The sequence below is a fragment of the Phocoena sinus genome, chromosome 6 (assembly GCF_008692025.1).
Source record: "Phocoena sinus isolate mPhoSin1 chromosome 6, mPhoSin1.pri, whole genome shotgun sequence".
Classification (NCBI taxonomy): Eukaryota; Metazoa; Chordata; class Mammalia; order Artiodactyla; family Phocoenidae; genus Phocoena; species Phocoena sinus.
In genome coordinates this window covers 45,359,886-45,384,781 of record NC_045768.1, presented here as the reverse complement: position 1 = coordinate 45,384,781, position 24,896 = coordinate 45,359,886, and the positions used below count along the sequence as shown (strand labels likewise).

At 40.2% G+C, this 24,896-nt stretch overlaps 1 protein-coding gene across 1 annotated transcript in view; it reads right to left on the bottom strand.

Annotated features, from left to right (window-relative positions):
- The window catches only part of TRPM6 (transient receptor potential cation channel subfamily M member 6), a 138,644-nt gene extending 120,863 nt beyond the window's left edge, over nt 1–17,781 (bottom strand). The window contains exon 1 of the mRNA XM_032635982.1: nt 17,677–17,781. Coding sequence (XP_032491873.1) covers nt 17,677–17,709 — 33 coding nt within the window. The 5' untranslated portion in view covers nt 17,710–17,781. The remainder of the gene's footprint in view (nt 1–17,676) is intronic.
- Nucleotides 17,782–24,896: the final 7,115 nt, after the last annotated feature.

Here is a 24,896-nt window from a genome sequence, read left to right as displayed (position 1 = left end):
CATGCCAGTCATTTCTGTTGCCCCAGGGCCCAACCCAATGATTGTTGAATGAGCAACAAAATGAACACACTTAAAATAGAACTTCAAGAATCCATGTATACAATTTTCTCTCCAAGGGTGTAAACAGGAAACCTGTGCCATAACAAGAACATGGAAACATTCCTCCTGCAACTCCCATATCTTATCTCAAAACTACAGGAAAAGAAAAGCAGGCTTAATTTGCAAGTGTTTCAAGCAATTCTCAATTTAGAACTTTACTTTTTCCCCCTACCTCATAACGGTAGCCTTTGCAATATACTCTTCAGCACATATGGAAGAGGTCCCCCCATGTTCAGTTCAACAGAGAACTATTAGGAACCATATGTTCTGATTCAATAGCCCAAATCTATTGAGGCCAAATACTCAACATGTGTTTGCTACTTGGAGCAGCACATTGTCATTGATGGCAGAGAATATGTCATTTCTGCAACTATCATGACAGTCTTTAGAGACTGGGTGTTTTTTATACACTGGGGCAGGAGAGTTGTGTTTTAACTGTGGTTGTTATTTGGGGAAGGGAAAGGCAGAGAATAAAGAAGGGAAATAGTGTTAGTCTCAGGCTGTGTTGGCACAAATAGTTTGCCTTACCCTAAAATATAATCAGATTTTACATACAAGCCCAGGGCTGGGGAATAGCAAAGAAATGTCCAAAGACTAATCCTCTAATGGTAGCTATACATGAATTAATTCCTGATGTCACTGAAAGTATTTCTACACTGGGGCTTTTTAGGGTTTCCAGATAACAGATTCTTTCTCAGGGGAATCTCTGAGAAGGAATAGTCTTACAGGCATTCCTTGATTTAAAAAAAAATCCTTCTAAATGTGCAAGGATTTTTTTTTTTTTTTTTAACATCCAGGGGACTGTGTGATTGGGGGTTGAAGGGCATACAGCTAACAAGTAATTTATTTTTTTAAAAACTTTTCCATACTTAAAAAAATCTAACATTTAAAAAATACTTTTCCAGGTGAAACTACTTCCTTTTTATAGCCCCCACTCTAATATACATCACAGCACTCACAATGCTTAACTGCACCTATTCAGTTGTTTTTTCCTTAACATTATTGTAATCTACTTCAAGATAAGCATTAGTTTATTTATCATGGAATCTATAGCATGCAGGGAAGCACCAGAATGGCTCAAATAGAGAAAATATTTTCAGACTCCAGACTGACATTTTTTATTTTCTCTACACAGTTCCTCCCTTGGAGCAAGGACCTCTTCAAACTGAGTGCCAGGCAGATGGATTTCCACAGCGCACGATCTGTTGGCTGGGGAAACTCATCAGTGCAAAGCCAGCCTGTATACTTTGAAGACTCAGCTCAGGGTCTCCTACAGGGTTTTGTCCACAATCTGAGGGATACCTTGGGGGACTCACTTGATCCAAGATTAAGAGTCTCAGGCAAAGGGCATCCAAACCTAAAATAATCCAAACCCAAGGATCTGGCTCGCCAACACTGCCACAAGTTGACCTCACTGGTTTTCCGGTAAATAATCTTTCCAGAAGGCAGCATTTAGGAGTACTTCATAAAGAACACAAAATAACCTTACGTGTTTTCTTCTCTTTGGGTATTAGAGGGCACTATTTGCTGGTAATGATTTCTTTTTTCTTTTCTTTTGTAACATCTTTAATAGAATGTTAACTAAATAACTCACAATTCCCTAAAATGCCACTTCTCCTGTTTAGGTGAGAAATTTATATGAAATTTTCATATACTGCCTTGTTGAGCAAAAGCATTTAGAACTTCAAAATGACTGTTTAGATTATATAAACTCATGAGTACATGAGTAAAACATTTATGAATTCTCCACAGAGTCTAATGGGGAATTAGAACTCAACAGTGACCTACTTAGTAGAGCATATCATAAAAGTTCAAACTAAAATACCATACCCCATCCCTCCACTCCCCAGATTGGTGAAAGCCCTCTTTATGTTAGTCCAAAATCACAATTTCAAATGGCAATGAGAAGACATCCTTTCCTCTGTCACACATGCTTCAGCCTTATTCAGTATCCTAGGGAATTAAACTTGCAAACAAGATGTTTATAATTTCAGATCATGTGAAATCATTTTGATAAGAAGGGAAAAGGAAATGGGAGGTTTCCCTTTTGGGTGTTCTTTACAACTGCCCGTGGAAAGTGAAATACAGAGTTTAACTGAATGCTGGGCCTATTTGTTGTATAACCACTCTAATCTATTAAGGTTTCCAAGTTAGATATACTCAATTTCCAATTTCCACCCAGCAAAATATCCACAAATATGTTATCCAAGTACACAGATGGTCTTCATTTATGCTACAAATATCTTGTTAAATTATCCAAAACTTTACTAGGACTACATCCAAGTGAACTACATAGTCTAAAAAACAACTTCTTGGAGTGAAGCTTCACTATTAGTGGAGCTATACTCAAATAACTGACTTTTAGAAAACCCACCATCCTCTGAGACAATAAAGTCTTTATTAGGAATTACAGGTTAAAGGCAATTTCATTTATGTCATCCATAGTAAGCTTTATTTGTACAATGAAGATTACTTGTTTCATTTTCTAAGTGTAACACGGCAGAAAGAACAATGCTTCTTGAAATTCCATGCAGACACATACCACATATTTAACTTGGACAAATTCAAAATCTTTGCTAAAAGACTGAGAGAGGGCTTATCATATTGAGTGAAGTCAGTCAGACAAAGACAAATATTATATGATATCACTTATATGGAGAATCTAAAAAAGATACAAATGAATTTTTTTACAAAATATAAATAGACTAACAGACATAGAAAACAAACTTATGGTTATCAAAGGGGATAGCGGGGGTTGGGGGGAGGTGGGGAGGGATAAATTAGGAGTTTGGTATTAACAGACACACACTACTACATATAAAATAGGTAAATAACAAGGACCTACTATATGGCACAGGGAACTGTACTCAATATCTTGTAATAATCTATAATGGAAAAGAATCTGAAAAAGAATACATGCATATGTGTGTGTGTGTGTGTGTGTGTGTGTGTGTGTGTGTGTATAGCTGAATCACTTTGCTGTACACTTGAAACTAATACAGCATTGTAAACCAACTATACTTCAATTTTTAAAAAGTAGAAAATAAAAAAGAATGAAAGAGGACTAGAAGAAAAAAGGTGAGAAGAAGATATAAAATGTTGAAGTATGGACAATATCAATGCCATTCCACATTCAGGAGTATACTATGCCCAAGAGCAGCAGTTCTCAAACTTTTGGGGTTTAGGACTCCTTCACAGTCATTAAATTTACCAAGGACCTCCAGAAAGCTTTCACTTATAGAGTATAGCTACCAATACTTATGTATTCAAAATTAGAACTGGGACTTTTTAAAGTATTTACCCATTAGTTAATTTAAAAATAATTATGGTAAACCTATTACATGTTAAAATAAATAAAATATTTTTCACAAAAAATACTTTTAAAAGGCTTATGAGAAGAGCATTGTATTTTTGTCTGGCTTAAGACAGCTGGAGTCTCATATCTGCTTCTGCATTCAATCTGTTACAAAGTGTTTTTGGTTGAAGTATATAAAAAGAATTGGCCTCACACAGACATGGAGTTGGAAAAAGAAAATAGTATTTTATTAGCCTTTTTAGATATGGATTTGTCATGTAACATCAGGAAAACTCCACTGTATGCTCATGATAGAATGAGTAAAACAGGGAAATAATGTACTGTTATAAAAATAATTTTGGGGGACTTTCCTGGTGGCACAGTTGTTAAGAATCCGCCTGCCAATGCAGGGGACACAGGTTCGATTCCTGGTCCCGGAAAATCCCACATGCCGTGGAGCAACTAAGCCCGTGCGCCACAGCTATGAGCCTGCACTCTATAGCCCGCAAGCCATAACTACTGAGCCCGCATTCCTAGAGTCTGTGCTCCTCAACAAGAGAAGCCACCGCAATGAGAAGCCCTCGCACGGCAACGAAGAGTAGCCCCCGCTCGCCGCAACTAGAGAAAGCCCATGCACAGCAACGAGGACCCAATGCAGCCCAAAAAAACCCAATAATAATAATTTGGGGACTTCCCTGGTGGTCCAGTGGGTAAGTCTCCACACTCCCAATGCAGGGAGCCTGGGTTTGATCCCTGGTTGGGGAACTAGATCCTGCATACATGCCGCAACTAAGAGTCCACGTGCTGCAACTGAGTCTGCGTGACACAACTAAGAAGTCTGCACGCTGCAACGTAGATCCTGCCTGCCACAACTAAGACCCGGCACAGCCATAAATAAATAAATAAATAAATATTTTTTAAAAAGTAATAATTTTGATTTTGAGGACCTTTGAAAGGGTCTCAAAGATCCCAAGGAGTCCCCAGGGATACCACACATGAAAGACCACTGCCCCAAAGTGACTTCATAGGCACTAGGGTTGAGTGTGAGTGAGAGACAGGACCTACTGTTTCCTGGTTGGTCTCAGGTCCCACATGCATGCCTTAAGTCTGCCCATCTCATCGCAATGATTGCACTGTAGTATTTCAACATCCCTTATTTAATCTGGTGCTCAACTGAAGAAAGTTCCAACATAGAGAAAAAGCAACTAGAGACCAAATCTTCACGTACTTCTCTTTCTAAGCAATGTAAGGGACTTTTGAAGGATAATTTTGACTGCATTCATTTTTAACTTAACAGCTGACTTTAGTACCTACCACATCCCTCCTCCCAAAGATGTCATTGAAGCATGATGAGTGTGGTTATCAGCCCTCCAGAACCCATAGGCAGCATATATTATATCAGTTTACCCACTCTTCCTTTAAAATATTGATACCGCTAAGAATAATAGCTTCATTCATTCATTCCTTCAAAACACTTTGATGGGCATATCACATGGTTGTAATAAAAATAAATAAAATTGTGTCCCAAAGACCAACACCAAAAGAGAAGAAACTATGTTTACTAATAGATACCAAGTATGGCACAAGAGCAAGCTGTGGGACTCCTTGGAAGTAGAAATCCCTTCTGTCCGCCAGTATCTGGGGAGTCTTCATGGAGGACACAAAACTTAGGAAAGTCCTTGAAAGATGACAAAGGTTTTGAAAGGTGGTTGATGAAATTCGGTGGTGGTTAGAAATGCAGAGATTTAGGCCTGGGGGAGAATTCAGAGGACAACGATGTTAAGGTATGGCAAAAGCCACAGAGTCACTGGGGAGCAGAGAACGAGAAGATAAAAGAGCCAGGAACCTCTGGGAGCATCTAAGCATAGCATGTAGAAAGGTTCAGGGAATGAAAACAGAGTTACGAATCAGGATGGTAACATGATACCTGAAGTTAAGAAGGGAGAAAGTTTTTCTCTTTAATAAAAATGTTTGCATTATTTCAAAAATAGGTAGTTTCAAAGAAAAACTGAGAAGTGTTTAATATTGAAAACAAAGTAAGGAGGACAATTTTTGTCCATGACAAACAAATAGATTGAGAGAGAGTCAGGAAATAGGTTGTAAAACAGAGAAGAAAGCTAGTGTAAGATATCCTTGGGAGAAAGAAATAAAAACAGCCACTAGACCAACAAAGTAAAGCAAAAGCCAACGTTAACGTAGACTTTCATATATGCCAAGGGCTGGGCTAAATGCTTTATGTGCTAGCTAAAGTAACATTCACAACTATGAGAGAAATACAGTGATTATCACCTCTACAGAGGAGGAGCAGTTTCTGTCAAATACCGGCACCAGCATTCTTTTACACTATGTTTAATAGGCAACGTTGAAAGAAAGTTTATCTTATGTTAAGAAAGTTTGAACCTTGTATGTAGATAAAAGAGAGTGAAGATGCAAGAGAGAATAAAAATGACTTGAGACTTTGGCAGTGGCGGGGTGGGGGGGAGCAGGGGGAAAAAAATGGTATGAATAACCAAGGAGGAAGGCTCAGCCTTGAAGAAAATGCTTCCTCTTCTGACAGACGCAAGGAGTGGAGTGGCAAACTTTCCCTTCTTGGTAATTTTGCCCCAGACCCTATCATCAATGTTCTATAGAAAGTCATAGACCATTTAGCTCAGACGGCAGCAAATCTCAGCATTCTCCTTTGCTCATCTTAACCAGAGAGAAAGGAAGGCAGGAGATACACGTGCAGTCACAGTGTCCCTTTCTATTACCAGCTCTCTACAGTACATCAGTACAGTACAGTATGTATTCTATGAACCACAAAGCATATGAAATGCTCTCTCAGTAGAGGATCCACCCAACTTAAAATATAGATGGGGAACACCAATAGTATCCCACTGATCACCCTATGGAGAAACTGCCACACAATATTCCAGGAATGTCCCTCATATACTAACCAAAAATGTGTGCCCCAGGTTATGGGGGTCTGCAGACAACTAAACTGAGGCAATAGGAATTCAGAGTAAAAAATAAGAGTAGGGCTTCCCTGGTGGCGCAGTGGTTGAGAGTCCGCCTGCTGATGCAGGGGACACGGGTTCGTGCCCCGGTGCGGGAAGATCCCACATGCCGCGGAGCGGCTGGGCCCGTGAGCCATGGCCGCTGAGCCTGCACGTCCAGAGCCTGTGCTCCGCAACGGGAGACGCCACAACAGTGAGAGGCCCGCGTACCGCAAAAAAAAAAATAAAAATAAATAAATAAGAGTAAATGTAATTGGAGATTAATGGGCAGTCTGGGCAAGGTATAATGAAAGGAAAGGAAGTGGGGAGCAAAAGCAAGGTGAGTGTGTTTTCTTCTCTAGTCTGTAAGAAATCTCTATCAGCAAACTGGAGAAATACTGTTCTTCCTGGGTAATTCACCCCAGGGGTTGTTAAAATAATTTCCAGCCGTCCAGTTGTGCGGCTGTAAATTTTCATGAGCATTCCTTTAGCTACATTTAGGTACTCCACTTCCATTAAAAAAAATTAATTATAATTACTTTAGGTAAACATTTTACAACTGTATGCCTAATTGCTACATAGCAAAAAACAAACAAAACATATTTTCTATAATGTTGTAATTGTTAAAATGCCGCTCTTAGTTCTTTTACTCTAAGCCTGTACTCTATCATTCATGGAACATGTAAGCCAGGCCCCAGTAACTTTTTCTTAACAGGGAATTTTGCAAAGTATAAAAGCCACCAGTACAACAGATAAGAAAGAAGAAAATGTTTTCTGCTCATACAGGCACATGGAAGTATTATGACTCTACAGAACAGATAAACTATCCATTGTTTCCCTAAATATATTAAATCAAGGATCATCTTTGAGGATATCACACACTTGTTTCCACAGGATGCAATTTTGATAAATTCCTTTCCAAGAGTTTTCTACCAGTTATCAACTAAGAATATTCCCTCCCCTAAATCTTATATCTTAATATAAGATTTTTGCCTTCATCTTTAGGATTTTTTAACTTAATTTTTAAAAAAATATCTTTGAGATGTTTAACTTAATTTAAAAGATAGAAATCATAAAGATTTTTATCTTAATTTAAGCTGAGAGATTTAGGGTAGGGTACTAATCAGGATGGTTTTTTTCTTTGTCTCAAAAAAAAAAAAAAAAATCACATCCAGAACAAACAATTCCCCTAAAATTCAAGGAGGAAAAAGATGTTTTAATGGAATGAGGGTAGTCCAGTAAGTTGAGAATCAGAAGTCTGTCAGTGGGGTACCAAGAATTCTGTAACAGTTGTTGGCAGATATGAAATCTCATTTGCTAGGAAAAGATTTCCCAACTTCTGTTTCTGGCTGTTATACTTGATTTTCAAAGTTCCAGTGTTGTTGTTTAGAAACTGACTGTACTTTTGATGCAATTCAGGAAGGAAAAGGGAACATAGCTACTGCACAATGCCTTTCTCTAAGTCATTGAGAAGCCAAACTACACAACAGGTTTTCATTTTCACTGGGTTTTGATTATTAAGACATTTCTTCTGCATTTAATTTCTTCTGCTATTTTAAGATGAGAAGAAATATACTCTATCCATAAGGAAGAGACCTTGAAATGACCTAAAAAGGCAACTCTAAGAGAGTGATTAAACAAAAGAAAAGCAGCTTTTTTCTTTAAAGAATGTGTTGCTCAAATGCTCACCTATTTTGTGATTGATTGTATTATAAAGAAGAATGTTCTACCTTAGTCACCTCCAGCTGCAAACTGAGGGAGACTCTCTCCCTTAACCAAACTTGAGTCAGGCTCTTTCTGACTTGAGTCCTCTTTCTAACTAGGCCCCAAACTTGGGCTCTGTCCTTGGCCCACTTAGTCCATTTTTATCAAGAATTCTGCTGAGTTAATTTAGCAAAAATCTCCCACGCTTGCTATCTGATCACTCTACTCTGGCCCACCTTCAGCAAGAATCCTGTTGAATTGGTTTAGCAAGAATCCCCCTAGCCTTGACGTCTCCTCTTGACCCTTCTCCATCCACTGACCCCATCTTGCTCCTTGGCAATAAATCTCCACTTTCCTCGTATTTGGAGTTGAGCCTGATCTCTCTTCCCTCCTGCAAAACCCACATTGTAGTCATTTTTTCTTGACTGGTCTTCCTTGCTATCTTTAACAATGCCATGGAAAATTTTTCTTTAACAAAATCCACAGGACACACACACACACACACACACACACACACACACACACACAAATCATTATCTGTGAGTCAGAGAATAAAACTGACAAAATATTGGGATTCCAATAATTCTCAGAAACTCTCTCCTGGCCTGAACCTTACAGAGCTCTTCTCTTCATTTAAACTGAAATGAAAGACTCTGACATCAAGGAGACCCCACAGAGAAGGGCCTCAGAGGTCCTGCTCTGGGTAAATGGCTCCTTTTCCTTCATCTATCATCCTGCTTTTCACACTCAGTATTTGCTGAACCCAAACACCAGCCAGCAAGATGCACTTTCCATCTGAAATGTCTCCACTAAAAGAGTTGTTTCTCAAAATGTGGTTTCTCTTTCAAAGGTAGTGGCTGTAAGGGACTTCCCTAGCGGTCCAGTGGTTAAGACTCCACACTTCCAATGCAGGAGACGTAGGTTCGATCCCTGGAGAGGGAACTAAGATCCCACAGGCCATGTGGTGTGGCCAAAAAAAAAAAAAAAAAAAAAAGGGTAGCGTCTGTAAGCAGCTCAAGAAACCAAAACATGAGCCGGAGAGGCTTGCCTCTATTTCATCCAAGAACAAAGATCCAATCCGCAAAGACTTATGTCAATTCACTGACTCCCTCCTAGTTTGCCTTTCTTAAGACTGTCTTAGGGAACTCCCTGGCGGTCCAGTGGTTAAGACTCCACACTCTCACTGCCCCGAGAGGACCTGGGTTCAATCCCTGGTCGGGGAACTTAAGATCCTGCAAGCTGAGCGGCATGGCCAAAAAAAAAAAAAAAAAAGACTGCCCTAAAGACTCTAGCTAATACTGTAAAGCGTTTAAATCTTAAGACTTTGAACCCTCTTTGTTTTAATCCAACAATATCTACTCACTTGACCTGATCACAGAGCAAAACTGCCTACTTGGAACCTGAGTTTCTCTAGGCCAGATAAGGATAAAGATTGGAGGGTTTGGTTTTTGTTTGTTTTAAATCACTTTAAAGCAGACACTAACAGTGGTGACAAAGGTTAGACAGGATTAACTGATCCAGGCTAAGGATCTCTAAAGTACCCTCTGGACTTAAATCCTTCTGGAAGGAAAATTCTCTTTCCTAAGATTACAGATTCATTTTACAAAAAAACTCTTGGCTCTTTCAAAGATCAGTAGAGGAAAACTTTTTTCCAGAAAGATGAAAGCTGTTTTCATATGCACACCAACCTGCTCCACTATAAGCTAATAACCTGTTCTGTTCTATAAGATAATATAACTAGTGGGTAGCTTAGTCAGTTGGGTTACTGTAACAGAATACCATTGGCTGGGTGGCTTACACCACAAACATTTATTTCTCAACGTTCTAGAGGCTGGAAGTCCAAGATCAGGGTGCCCTCATGGTTGAGTTCTGGTGAGAACCCTCTTCCTGGTTTACAAAGGCCACCTTCTTACTGTATCTCCACATAGCAGAGAGCACTCATCTCTCTTGTGTTTCTTCTTATAAGGACACTAATCCCATTCATGAGGGCTCCTCTCTCAAGACCTAATTACCTTCCAAAGGTTTCACCTCCAAATAACATCACATTGTAGATTGGAACTGCAACATATGAACTTTGGGGGGGGCACAAACATTTAGTCTACAGTAGCAACTTAAGAATTCATTTAGCACTTTCTATGTACCCACCTGCCCAACGCAAAGCACATTGTTTATATTAACTCTGCCCAAGAGCATGTGGGAAGTAGGTGCAGTTATTATCTCCATTTTACAAATGAGGACACGGAGTCAGAGAGGTTGGGTGATTTTCCCAAGAACACAACAGCTCATAAAAATAACACTAGGATTCAAACGTAGGCAGTCAGATTCAAGTTCATGCCCTTAACAACTTCATTTCACCATCATTTAACCCCAGAATTTGCACCTGTATTAATCCTTGAAGCTGAATAGTGTTTTAGGGTTTACAAATCACATTCCTGAACATCTGATCCTCATACAAATCCCATGAGGTCCTTAATAGATAATAATGAGTGAGATCAAGTATATGAAGTGCCCAGAAAAATGTCCACTTTATACCACATCCTCTGTGGGTATCCTTAGACCCATAGAGAGATATTAAGAGGGTCAGGAATCCCTAGAAACTGTATAACAACTTTTGTGTGGATATGAAGATGGGCATTTCTCATAAGAAAATCTCAAGAGCTGGATCAAAAACAAGTGCCACACTAAGGGTCTGAATACACTCTTCTCCAAAGAAGGTATACAAATGACCAGTGAACACAGGAAAAGATTCTCAGCATCATTAGTCATTAATCACTTAGATGCGAATCTAAGCCACAATGAGATACCTCTTCACACCTACCAGGATGGCTATAATCAAAAGTTCAGACAATACAAAGTATTGGCTAGGATGGGGAGAAACTGGAACTCTCAGAGATTGCTGGTGGGAATTTAAATGGTGCAGCTGCTGTGGAAAACAGTCTGGAGGTCCCTCAAAAGGCTAAACATGGAATTACCATATGATCCAGCAAGTCCATTTCTAGGTGTCTACCCAAGAGAAATGTAAACATATGTCCACACAAAAACTTGTACACAAATGTTCATAGCAGTATAGACAAAGAAGCAAAAACAACAAAAATATCCATCAACTGATGAATGGACAAATAAGATGTGAGGTACCCACACAATGGAATATTATTCAGCAATACAAAGGAATGAAGTACTGATACATGCTATAACACGTACCAGTACTTGAAAATGTTATGCTAAGTGAAAGAAATCAGTCACAAAGGCATACATATTGTATGAGTCTATTTATATAAAATGCCCAGAATAGGCAAATCTACAGAGGCAGAAAGTACATCAGTGGTTGCCTAGGGCTAGTGGAGATGGAGGGATTAGGGATTAACAGCTAAGGAGTGTGAGGGATGATGAGTATGTTCTAAAATTGACTGTGGTGATGAATGCACAACTCTGTGAAGATAATAAAGTCATTAAATTGTATACTTTAAGCGTGTAAATTATATGATATGTGAATATATCTCAATAAATCCGCTAAAAGATTTTTAAGGAGGGAGTGGCACAGACAGAAAGAGAGAAAAGCCTCAAAATAAACCTATTAATTATTTGGGTTTAACCATAGTAGAAAACGAAATACAGATATACTTCTGCCCACAGGCAGAAAGCAGGCCACAAATGTGTTTTGTTCAGTCCATAAAGGTGTTTTCAAAAATCTTTGAAGCAACTAGTAAAATGTAAAAACCCAGGGGTTTCACATTCAAGAAAGAATCTATACATCTGCATTTTCCTCGACAAGGAAAGTTTAAAAAATAAAATTTAATTTAAAAATAAATAAATAACCAGAATCTGGCAATACTAGGATTGCATTCCAACTTTGCAACAATCTGCTAAGGCCAAGGGTGGGCAGCCATTTTTAGACAGAGCTTACGCTGGCCAGTAAGCCTGAGTGCCCAGCAGGTCAGGGTTCCACTCTACTTTGAGTTTTTGAGTCGATTATCTATTGCTTTTATCAGATTGTCAAAGGAATCTCTAACTCAAAGCACATTCAGAGACCTTAGAAAGAAGTGGCAGGCAAATAGTGGCCATTTGCTTTACAGATAAGGAAACCAACCTAACTTGCCCGAGGCCAGGAGAGTGACGAAATCAGCAGTAAAACTACTTTTTCTGACTCTTGGTTTCTTTCATTAGTCTTCTGGCCTCCCTGCTGATATTTCTAGAGAGTCTACAATTACCATATCCTGTTCCTTTTTCGGCAGCAACTGAGGGAAATTAGTGAGAAAGGAAAGAACTTGCTAGACATTCCAAAATGGCATATGATTTTCAGGCTCTATGATCTTCTAATCACAAACAAATTTTGCCTGGACTTAAATCTCTCTGGGTTGTGTGGGCAACCTGAGCCGTCCTCCTGGCCCATAGCCCAAGGAAGATAAAGAGAATGTTACACTCTCAGGACAGGGAAAGACTCCCAAGATTGTATATTCTCCAAGGTTACCAGTAGCCCTGCTACAGAAAGCACAAGTTCCTAATAAACAGGAATGGTTCTTCCCCTGGGCCAGGTGGTTTGCTCATGTCAAAAATGACTATTTACAAGAAGCTCCGAGTGCACAATAGGCTAAGTGAGGAGAGAACTTTGGTTGTTCATAGTCATTCACCCCACTGGGCTTTGAGTCTGCCTGGAAAGAAATTCCATATGATGCCCACGTATAGCTGGGAGAGGTGGAAGAATAAAGAACAGCCCAATTCACCAGGCTGATCTCTCCAATCAAAACTCAGCACATTTGCAATCCCGGGATATCTGATCCTTACCCGATCTTGGAGCACTTCAAGATCCAGAGCCAGCAAATGGCAGAGGATCATTGCACATCAGGCCAGGGCTGGAAAGCAAATGCCAGCTGCGAAAATGCAGGAAAACCAGGGCTGGGGAAGGTACCTGTCTGTGCCATGGAGTAAAAGTCGTCTTTTCCAATCAAAACAGACCAAAAGGTTCTTGCAAAGGCTCGTGCTTACAAAGCCTGATAAAGAATGAAACCTCTAAGGCAAACAAAATGACCACTTCTCACTGCTCCCAATTATGTAACTCTGAAATAGTCTCAAAGTTTATCTGTGCTATAAACAACTTAGGAACCTTTTCCCCAGAGATATGGAAATGCCAACACTCGTGGAAAAAGGAAAAGCAGCATTGGGCTGCCCCCGACAAGGGGACATGCTAAAGGTTCTGGTGCCAAGTCCATCAGAAGAGTTTCCAGGGCAGTGCATTGTTGCCCACTCCCCAAGCCCTGGAAGAACCATGATTTCAGGCAAAAGCTGAACCCAGCTGAAAGCAGGTTCAATCATGAATTCAAAGTATAGGACATATCCCACTGTGGAATGTGTCAAATTTTTCTTATTTTTTTTAAATTGTGGTAAAATACACATCATGTACAATTTACTATCTTAGCCATTTTATAGTGTGCATTTTAGTATTACTAACTATATTTTTATTTTTGTGCAATCAATCTCCAGAACTTTTTCATCTTGCAAAAATGGAGCTTTATACCCATTAAACAACTTCTCATTTCCATGTCTGCTCAAGCTCTAGCAACCATCATTCTACTTCTTTCTGTGCATTGAACTACTTTAGACACCTTATATAAATAGAACAATTCAATATTTGTCTTTTCATGACCAGCCATTTCATTTTGCATAATGTCCTCAAGGGTTATCCATGATGTTGCATGTAACAGGATTTCCTTCCTTTTTAAGGCTGAATAATATTCCATTGTATGTATATATCACATTTGTTTATTCATAAAATCTATTTCTATATCTCAGGGATATGATTCTGTTGCTCTGGTGGTACACAAGTTATAGAGTTCAATTTGTAATGGTCACGATTTTATACAGAGAAAGAGACAGACAGATAGACAGACTTGATTAAATGATGTTTGTACTCCAGGAGAGGAAAAACAAGCTAACTAAAGCTGCAGCTGAGCTCAATTCCATCATCTAGAACCATCTCACTATCCCTCTTTACCTCAAAAATAAAAGTTTTGTTAACTGTATATTCCCAGGACCTGGGAACAGGACTTAGCATACAGTTGACATTCAGTAAAAATTTGTTGGTTGAGTGAATCTAGAAGAGTGATTGCTCAGAAAATGCTATATGCTTGATCTTGATTGATCCAGCTCATCTGAACATATGAGCCAAGAAAGGATCAATATGTATTGACATGGAAAGATGTCCAAGAACTATTTTTAAAGGAATCAGGTTGCATATCAATAAACAGTATAATTCCCTTTATGCAAAAGCAAATGCACAAATCAAAACAATAAATACATACATATATAATAATATACCTAAATAATATGCTACAAACCCAATGGTTTGATTACCTCTGGACTGAAGGGCAATGAGGACAAAGGATAGAAAGGGAATTTTCTGTTTGAATTTCTGTTTGTAGTGTTTTAATTATTTACCAAAAGAACTTATCTTTGTATTGTTAGTGGAACTTTTTTAAGGAAAAAAATCTGGAAGGATAATATGTCATAAGAATACATTGATTCATCCTCATGACATATAGCACAGGTAACTCTGCTCAATGTTATGTGGCAGCCTGGATGCAAGTGGAGTTTGGGGGAGAATGGATACATGTATATGCATGGCTGAGTCGCTTTGCTGTGCACTGAAACTATCACAACATTGTTAATCAGCTATACTCCAATATAAAATTGAAAAAAAATTTTTTTAAGAATATGTTGATTCAGTTTACCTTACATGTACCCTTTCTCAGAGACCTACTGGAGAATGTGCTCCACCAAAACAATGGGAAATAATCAAGAAAGAAGAAGACATGGGATATAAGAAACAGGATCCAGCATAAGAGAGAGGCAAAGGGAATCTCCAAAATGATGGTAAAAAGAGAAGTAACATCTGTGTATCCAACATCAAGGGCTACCATTCTGGACAGGCAAAGCAGGTCAAAGAGCAGTATTCAACAAGATAAAATTGACTGAAATAGCTGTTGCACTGGAAGATCTTGAGAGAAGATTTAGACAACTGGCAAAAAACCTGTGGTTAAATTAGTGAAAACTCCATAGAAAACTCTGCAAACACACACAGAAAGACAGCTCTAGGGGGAAACAATAGTAAGGAAGGGAAAGTAATCATGTAGTACATAATTTGGTTCTTAATAGTGGATAGGAAGGCATAGTAATGTTGGCTGAACTAAATATTGACCTAAATAAAAATTATGAGTTAGCTATATTCTGAAGATAGATGGAAAGAACAGGAAGGATGCATGTGAGTGGTAGGTGAAGGAACTCAAAAGAAAGCTAAATACTCATATTCCACGCTGGAAAGACAGTACATGATGACTAAACCTGAAAAATCAAGAGGGAGCAATATAAGCATTATTTAGAGACCCAAAGAAGCACCAACTAGCCAGAAGAGATGAACATGACTGCTCTTTCTGAAAAGAAGAAAATGGTAGAGGGTCTGCTGTTTTTAGTAATGAACCTTATGGAATTATTTGTCTCTGAACTATGTGTATATACAACTTCAGTCAAACTAAGAAGTAAAAAAGAGAAAAATCACAACTGAGACCCACATCACAATACCTTACCTAACCATGTTTTTTTTTTTTTTTTTAAACAGGAAAATAGTTGCTGTGTAGATTTCTGATGTGACACAAAGAAATAACAGTTACAGGTAGGTTGGCCACTTTCAGTTCCAATACTGGAAGATTCTACCAGAAGTGTGAAGAGAATCATTCTGAAAATGGTTGGGCTTTCAAGCCTATACGGAAAAGCCATGATAAAAAACCCAGGGCGAAAGAAAAAGAGGCAAGACATATTTCAGGTCCAATATTTACCAAATGCTTGAGTTTTGGCATAGAAGTCCTGCCAAAAAAACTTAGCTATGATAGAGAATTGTAAATGGGCAAGATAAGACCAAAATTTGTGGCAAATCATCAATATTCTGCCTGGGTCTTTCCCTCTCCTCTGGGGTACAATCAACTCAACATGTTATTCACACCCTTGTCTATTAAAGCAAGTCTAATACTTTCTGAGGGTACTAATCCCCAATTTTGGCCCCAAAAAGTAGGTTCCCGCTGGGTTCCATCTCAAATGATTTTCAACTCCCCAACCCCGTGGTGGTGGTGGTGAGGGATACCTAAGAAAGAGTCAGATTCTCACCAAACCCAGGTGTCAGGCCAGAGTATCTAATGCTTTATCAGTTATGGAAGAATCCAAAGCAAATGAAACACCAAAATTTGTACATAGGGAGAAAGAAATTGAAGAACTCAATTCCCACATTGGTAGTTAATAATGAACCACCCTCTCCCTAGGAACAAATGCTCAAAATCCTGTGTGTGATATCCATATTCTTAGTGTTTTAAAGCACTTGTCTGAGTTCCAATCCTAACTCCGTTCTTCTCCCTCAGCTTCATTTTCCTTTCCTGTTAACCGGTGGGATGGAAGCGGGTGGGTGGTAATACTTAGATCTCATAGGATTATTGCCTGGATGAAATAATAACAACCAAACTTTTTCAATCCACTAAATATACTACGCATTATTCTAAGCGCATTGCATATATAGCATCTCATTTAATGTTCAAATTATAACTATTACCCCATCTTCCAGGTGAGGAAGACAAAGCACAGAGGTTCAGTAACTTGCTCAAGATCGTAGCTAGCGGTGGAGCAAGGAGGCTAATTCAGGTGAACTGGCTCCAAAGGAAGTACCAACAACCAGACTATGCCGAAATGCAAAAAATAAAATGTGCACCATAAATGGTACTTATTCACACACCACGTGTGCCAGCCCCAAAAAAAGGTTAAGTGACAGGCAGTTTGAGGCTTGGCAGCCTTACAAGAGACCAAGGCATGACCAGGGCCTCCACTCCTCTCCCTAACTCCCCAAGCTCCCCAGAACTTCCCATCGCGCTTGGGACTTAGGGCTTCGAGGCTGCGAGTCCTGGTAGCTGAAAGTAGAGGGTGGAGCGGAGGCGGGGGAGGCCGGGGGTAGTGGGGGAAGGTGGTTGGGACGCCGGCGTTTACCTTGACCTGCACTCTCATCGCTCCGGGAGTCCGGGGCGCTTCGCGCGGGGACGCGCAGAGGCGCAAATAGCGGCCTGGCACTTCTGCCGCCACCACCGAGAGCCGCAACGACGTCCCGTCCCCTAGGTCTCCGCCGCCCAGATGTGGCCCTCTGCTCCGGACCGAGCCTTCTCTCCTACCCGCAGCCGACTCACGCCACGTCCGGTCTCTTCCGCCACCGACCCAGAGCGGAACCACAGAGCTGCCTCCTCTCCCGGGACGTGTCCCCACCGCCCTAAGCAGAATCCCCCGCCCCGTTAGGTTTCCGCTCGGATACCACCTCCGTGCTGGCCCCATTCCAGCTCCGGCAACCGGGCTGTGGGGCGTGCCCTTAAGTAAGTGTCCTACGGTAGCCGAACCCTCAGATATGTTAATCAGACCCGCGTGGAGACCACAGGACTTGAGCGCAGGTATTTCATAAATCCCAGCTATGCCAGATCCTAGTTAGATATCTTGTGGCTGGCCCCACCTAAAGCACCCAGGGCCCTGGGCTCAGATCTGGTAAACCGCCTAAGACGCTTTGCCCCGCCGGCTGGCAGCCCACCGTACCTGTAAGCGCTCCTCCGCAGAGCGAGCTGTCATCCTGGACTTGCAGACCCGCCGCCAAAGCCTTGTCTGAGCTTCTGACTTATGGAGTCAGATTGGGGCTCCACCTCCGCACGCTGCCTTTTACAGCCCTACAGATTTGTCTTTTGGCCTCAGTTACCTCCCGTGTAGAAAGGAGGTGATTCCGACCTTACCTGGATCAAAGAGTAGAGGAAGGGTCAAATGGGATTTTCATCATCATCACACACGTATTTAATTGTACTGTTATTGTTGAGTCAGTGTGGTGGGGGGAGGACACAGGAGATTTTTAACCTAACAACCAGCAGTATACTAACTGGGAGTTACTGGGTGTTAGGTGACCTCTCTGGGCCTGGGTTTATCTACACAGCCGGAAGGATAGCAAATAAATCCCCTTTCCTCAGAGGCTATACTGAAATCCATAAAATACAATCAAAAGCTTTGTGATTTCTGTTATTTTCGGTGGGCTGCTCTGGCTAGTCGGTCTTGACTAAGGCTGTGGTCAGTTACTACAGGTGAATCCCAGTATGCTGGCAGAGGTGATGCTCACTTATTACAAGTGTTGTAATTAACAATGCTAGCCATTCGTCCCTGATTTCAAATTAGGACCACCTATCCATTTGCTGACACTTTTTTCGGCCTGATTTCTTATGTGGTTTTCATTTTTCTTTGTTAGAAAACTTGAACATCTCATATATGTAGTAACATTTTGTTGTTGTTTGTTTTTCTATTAATCCATTGAATCTCATTCTGCTTGACCCAGCTCCCTCAAAATGTTAATGATCTGTGAGCAGTTAACAGACTCAGAAGCCCCCCTAAGGCAAGTAAGCACCTCTTGATTGGTGTTTCTCCATACACCTCCCCTGTTAGGTCTGTCACAGCACAAGAGACTGGGAGCTCTCAGAAATCTGCAGACCCACCAAGAAGACTAGACGTTTGGAACTCAAGATTCTTCGGAGTGTTGGTGCACTGTAGTTACCATCTTGCAGTTTAAACTCTTTGGTAAATTTACATGTTAGGATGGTCATATATTCTTTTCAGATCAAGCTTCAAGGCAGAGAGTCCAAAATATCAGGACAATTCCAGGGCTTAAGGTATCTGGTGTGCTAGTTTGCATGCTGCCTTTGGTTCCCAGGCTGTATCAGAAACACCTGAGGCATTTGTTAAAAGTGCAGATTCCCTAGCCGCCCCCACCCCACCTAGACCATCTGTATCAGAATGCCTGGGGTGGGGCCCAGGAATTTGTATCTTTCACAGGCGTCTCACACAACTTAAAAGCTTCCGTAAAAAAATCTCCTGGCCACAAATATACCTTTGCCAAGCGGCTAGCAATGAAATTTAAATTTTAGCGTGTTCATTAGTAGTCTAGTGTGGTTTAATTCAAGTCAACAAATATTTCCTGAACACAGACTGTTTGTCAGGCATCCTGCTGGGTGCTGGGAAAACAAAGATGAATACGGCATTGTCCAGTCTGCAAGGAGTTCGAGTTTATAGAGGGAGGAGGGACAATCAAAAGTGAAACTGTACCTGGGGCACCACTGGTAACACTCATCAACATAAACAGAAATTCTCACTTGTTTGCCCTCCCTGATCCCTTTCTCCCTCTTCCCATTCTTTTCTCCTATGTTTTCTTCTTTATCAGATCTTCGTTTTTTACCCTGAACATTGTAAATGTTTTATTCCTGATCTAACGTGGTTTTAAGACACTACTCTAACGTTATTTTAAAGTCAACCTAATGATTTCAAAATGGAGGGAAACAGCTGATTTTTCAGCAGAGAAAAATGGGTATGAGAACATTTTTTTTATATGTGAAGATCTTTTTTGTTTGTTTTTGTTTTTTGCTGTGTTGCATGGCTTGCAGGGTCTTAGTTCCCCGACCAAGGATTGAACCCATGGCCTCACAGTGAAAGCACATTGTCTTAACCACTGTACCAGCAGGTAATTCCCTATATGTGAACATCTTGATGAGTCCCAGTTATGGAGACTACTAAGGAATAGTTTCTAATATATGCACTCTTCTCCTAAAGAAAATTGTTAGAAGCTTGGATTTGGTTTTGGTTTTCATTTATTTGGATAGGGCTGAGGGTTGTTGGGGGATTTGCACAGTAATACTTCCCAGCCTCTCTGGACAGCCCAGGGGGAGAAAACTGAGCAATAAATAACTCTATTTCTGGGACTTCCCTGGTGGTGCAGCGGTTAAGAAACCGCCTGCTAATGCAGAGGACATGGGTTCGAGCCCTGGTCCAGAAAGATCCCATATGCCGCAGAGCAACTAAGCCTGTGTGCCACAACTACTAAGCCTGCGCTCTAGAGCCTGCGTGCTACAGCTACTGAAGCCCCCGCACCTAGAGCCCGTGCTCCACAACAAGAGAAGCCACTGCAATGAGAATCCCACGCACCACAGTAAAGAGTAGCCCCCACTCGCCGCAACTAGAGAAAGCCCACTCGCAGCAACGAAAACCCAATGCAGCCAAAAATAAATAAAATTAAAAAAAAGAAATTACTAACTGCATAAAAAAAAACAGAAAAAACAACTCTATTCTTTGCACCAAGAAGAAAGAGTACCATGGGAAACTCTTGCCCAATGCATCATGGTATATTATTATCGCGTGTTCATGGTTTTCACTGTGGGTGGCCACCACCACTTTCAGAAGCATAAATGAAACAAAATAAAATCAGTGGCATTCTAAAGTAGGTAATGGAAAGGATGATAAACCTAGAGGGCATTCCACAAGTGGTGGAAGTTTAAAGTTATGGGTTATTAATTTAAGATAAAGGTATACTGCCAGTAAGGAGGGATGAAATCCAGCCCTCCGATCCATTCCTGTGTGACTATTTCTGTTTTCAGACCTTCCCATTCAAACCCAAGGTATTGAGTTTGAATTCCATCCATTCATTCTCCTAAACTGCTACAAATCAAATTTCTTTTTGAAAGGTAGCCATATATTTCCTTATGCCTACTGAATAAATGTTTTTCTAATTCAGTGCGTCTATGGGAGTATGCTCCCAATTTGCTATGAAAATGGATCATTTATCCTGTCACATAAGCAAAGATTAAAATACTCATGGTTGGCAAGGGGAGAAATAGGAACCCTCAAATACTTTTGGTAAGAGTTTAAAATGATATCCTTTTTGAAGGCATTTTAGCCATCTGGATTCAAGGCATAACCTTTCCCATCACAATTCCAGTCTTAGGACTTCATACTTCAGAGATACACTAAGATATATATATATATATAAGGATATACATAGTAGCACCCTTTGTAATAAAGAAAGATTGCCAATAATCCAAACAGCCATTAATTAGCAGGTGCTTAAATAAATAAACTGTGGTGTGTGCATACCATAAAACACCATGCAGCTTTTACAAGAATGAGTTAGATCTAAATGTACAGATATGGAAAAGGAAAATAGCAACTAGTAAAAGTAAGTATGATTCTATTTTTTTTAATTTATATGTGTAAGTTGGGTTATTCACAGGAAAGTACTAGAAGAATATATGCCAAACTGTTAACAAGAGAAGACATACTTATACTAAAAAACTATTTGTTGCTTATCTGAAATTCAAATTTAACTGGGAGTTTTATCACACAAGATTGTCACACAAGCCTACGCTGATGGCTTCAGGTAGCTATGGGTGCTGTTTGAAAGTGTGTATTACGAACAATGACACCGATCCTAGCCTCCTTTAGAACTGTGTCTTCACATGCAACTTTGAATGATTTTTAAAGAGAGGAAAGGAGGAAGATGAAGACTGACTATAACAAAAATGCCAGGCACGCTGATAGATGGCATCATTTGAAGCTTCCTGAAAATAAGCACAGCAGATACTATAACTGGTTTACTGACCCTCTCATCCCAGCAGCATATCTCTTTGCAAGGTGATTTTGCAATAACCTCCCATGTAGAGGCCCAGTCTCTTCTTCACACCATTAATCTGAGCTGGACTTCTGGCCAGTAAAATGTGGCCAAAGCGAACATGGTTCAAGTTCCTGAGCATAGGTCTCTAGTGGCCCTGCAGCTTCAGCCTTCACCCTGTTGTAACGCTGCCCTGAGAACACCATCCTGGAAGAAAGACCACTTGGAGAGACCAGCCAACCCTCAGAATCATGAGAAATAATGAACTGATGGTATTTTAAGCCACTAAATTTGGTGGTTACGTGTTGTGCCGCAATAGATAACTCAGTTTCTTTCCTCATTGTTTTCCTCATTTTTTTCTGCACGAAATCTCTGTGAGGTTTCACTGAAGGTCAGAAATCTTCATTGTGAATATCACCAGTCTCACAGCTACATGTAAAAGAATGAAATTAGAACACTCCCTAACACCATGCACAAAAATAACTCAAAATGGATTAAAGACCTAAATGTAAGGCCAGACACTATAAAACTCTTAGAGGAAAACACAGGCAGAACACTCTATGACATACATCACAGCAAGATCCTTTTAGACCCACCTCCTAGAGAAATGGAAATAAAAACAAAAATAAACAAATGGGACCTAATGGAACTTAAAAGCTTTTGCACAGCAAAGGAAAACATAAACAAGACGAAAAGACAACCCTCAGAATGGGAGAACATTTTTGCAAATGAAGCAACTGACAAAGGATTAATCTCCAAAATTTACAGGGAGCTCATGCAGCTCAACATCAAAAAAACAAACAACTCAAACCAAAAATGGGCAGAAGACCTAAATAGACATTTCTCCAGAGAAGATATACAGATTGTCAACAAGCATATGAATGGATGCTCAACATCACTAATCATTAGAGAAATGCAAATCAGAACTACAATGAGGTATCACCTCACACCAGTCAGAATGGCCATCATCAAAAAATCTGCAAACAACAAATGCCGGAGAGGGTGTGGAGAAAAGGGAACCCTCTTGCACTGTTGGTGGGAATGTAAATTGATACAGCCACTATGGAGAACAGTACGGAGTTTCCTTAAAAAACTAAAAACAGAACTACCATATGACCCAGCAATCCCACTACTGGACACATACCCTGAGAAAACCATAATTCAAAAAGAGTCATGTAACACAATGTTCATAGCAGGTCTTTTTACAATAGCCAGGACTTGGAAGCAACCTAAGTGTCCATCGACAGATGAATGGATAAAGAAGATGTGGCACATATATACAATGGAATATTATCAGCCATTAAAAGAAACAAAATTGAATTATTTGTAGTGAGGTGGATGGACCTAGAGTCTGTCATACAAAGTGAAGTAAGTCAGAAAGAGAAAAACAAATACTGTATGCTAACACGTATATATGGAACCCCCCCCCCCCCAAAAAAATGATTCTGAAGAACCTAGGGGCAGGACAGGAACAAAGACGCAGATGTAGAGAATGGACTTGAAGACACAGGGAGGGGGAAGGGTAAGCTGAGATGAAGTGAGAGAGTGGCATGGACATATATACACTACCAAATGTAAAATAGATAGCTAGTGGGAAGCAGCCGCACAGCACAGGGAGATCAGCTCGGTGCTTTGTGACCACCTAGAGGGGTGGGAATAGGGAGGGTGGGAGGGAGATGCAAGAGGGAGGAGATATGGGGATATATGTACATGTATAGCTGATTCACTTTGTTATAAAGCAGAAACTAACACACCATTGTAAAGCAATTATACTCAAATAAAGATGTTAAGAATATATATATATCACCAGTCTCACAGCTAATTAGGTGTGAAGCCAACAAAAATTTGAAAACAGATTTGTGTGGCTGTAAAAGTCCATTGTTTTCTGTACTCACACCTTGAACATAATGAGCATTCATTAAAAATTTAGTTGGATGACTGTCTGAATCAGAACTTTTTTGTTTTCGTTTTCGTTTTATTAATTAATTATTTATTTGGCTGTGTCGGGTCTTAGTTGTGGCACGCTGGATCTTTGTTGCCTCATGCCAGCTCTTTTAGTCGCAGCATGTGAACTCTTAGTTGCGTCATGCAGGATCTAGTTCCCTGACAAGGGATCAAACCCAGGCATAGGGACCTGTAGTCTTAACCACTGGACTACCAGGAAAGTCCCAGAACTTGATTTTTATTACTTGTATATATCAGAATTAAGAATATATGTATTGGGACTTCCCTGGTGGCGCAGTGGTTGAGACTCTATGCTCCCAATGCAGGGGGCCCGGGTTCGATCTCTGGTGAAGGAAATAGATCCCACGTGCATGCCACAACTAAGAGTTCACATGCCACAACTAAGGAGCCTGTGTGCCACAACTAAAGGAGCCCGCCTGCCAAAACTAAGACCCAGAGCAAGCAAAAAAAAAAGAATATATTTATCCAACAAGACATGTCTACTAGTAAGAAATTTTTAACCCTTAGTCCTTTTCTCTTGATTAAATTACTTGAAAGGAAACAGTATTCAACCTATTATGTTCTCCCTAAAATGTGAACCACAATTGTTCATCCTTGGAATAAGTACTCTAGTAGCTTAGGAATTGTGTTTCTCCATTTCAGGTGAGAAACTGAGAGACAGAAAAAAAAAATGACTTAACCAGAAGGAACCAACTAATTGAACCCTCCATGCCTGACTCATTTATCTAATACTGTCTTTTTTATTTTTCTTAACTTTTTATTTTTTTTTAATTTATTATTATTTTGGCCACACAGAGTGGCATGTGGAACTTCCCCCACCAAGGATCGAACCCATGACCCTGCAGTGGAAGCATGGAGCCTTAACCACTGGACAACCGGGGAAGTCCAACTTTTTATTTTTAAATGAATATAGTACAGCCTCACAGAAAGTTGCAAAACTCATTTATAGAGTCCCTTGAACTAAAATGAGAGTCTTTTAAAGTATTTATTTAATTAATTTATTTATTTAACTTTATTTTTTGGCTGTGTTGGGTCTTTGTTGCTGCACACAGGTTTTCTCTAGTTGCAGTGAGTGAGGGCTACTCTTCATGGCGGTGCACGGGCTTTTCATTGCGGTGGCTTCTCTTGTTGCGGAGCACGGGTTCTAGGTATGCAGGCTTTCAGTAGTTGTGGTGCACGGGCTTTGTTGCTCCGCGGAATGTGGGATCTTCCCGCACCAGGGCTCGAACCCGTGTCCCCTGCATTGGCAGGCAGGTTCTTAACCACTGCGCCACCAGGGAAGTCCCTTTTTAAGTATTTTAAATTATATATTTCCTCCTGAAATATTCTTTACATTTTCAGTGTGAGCCATGAATAAAGGAAGGAAGAAATATTACTAATT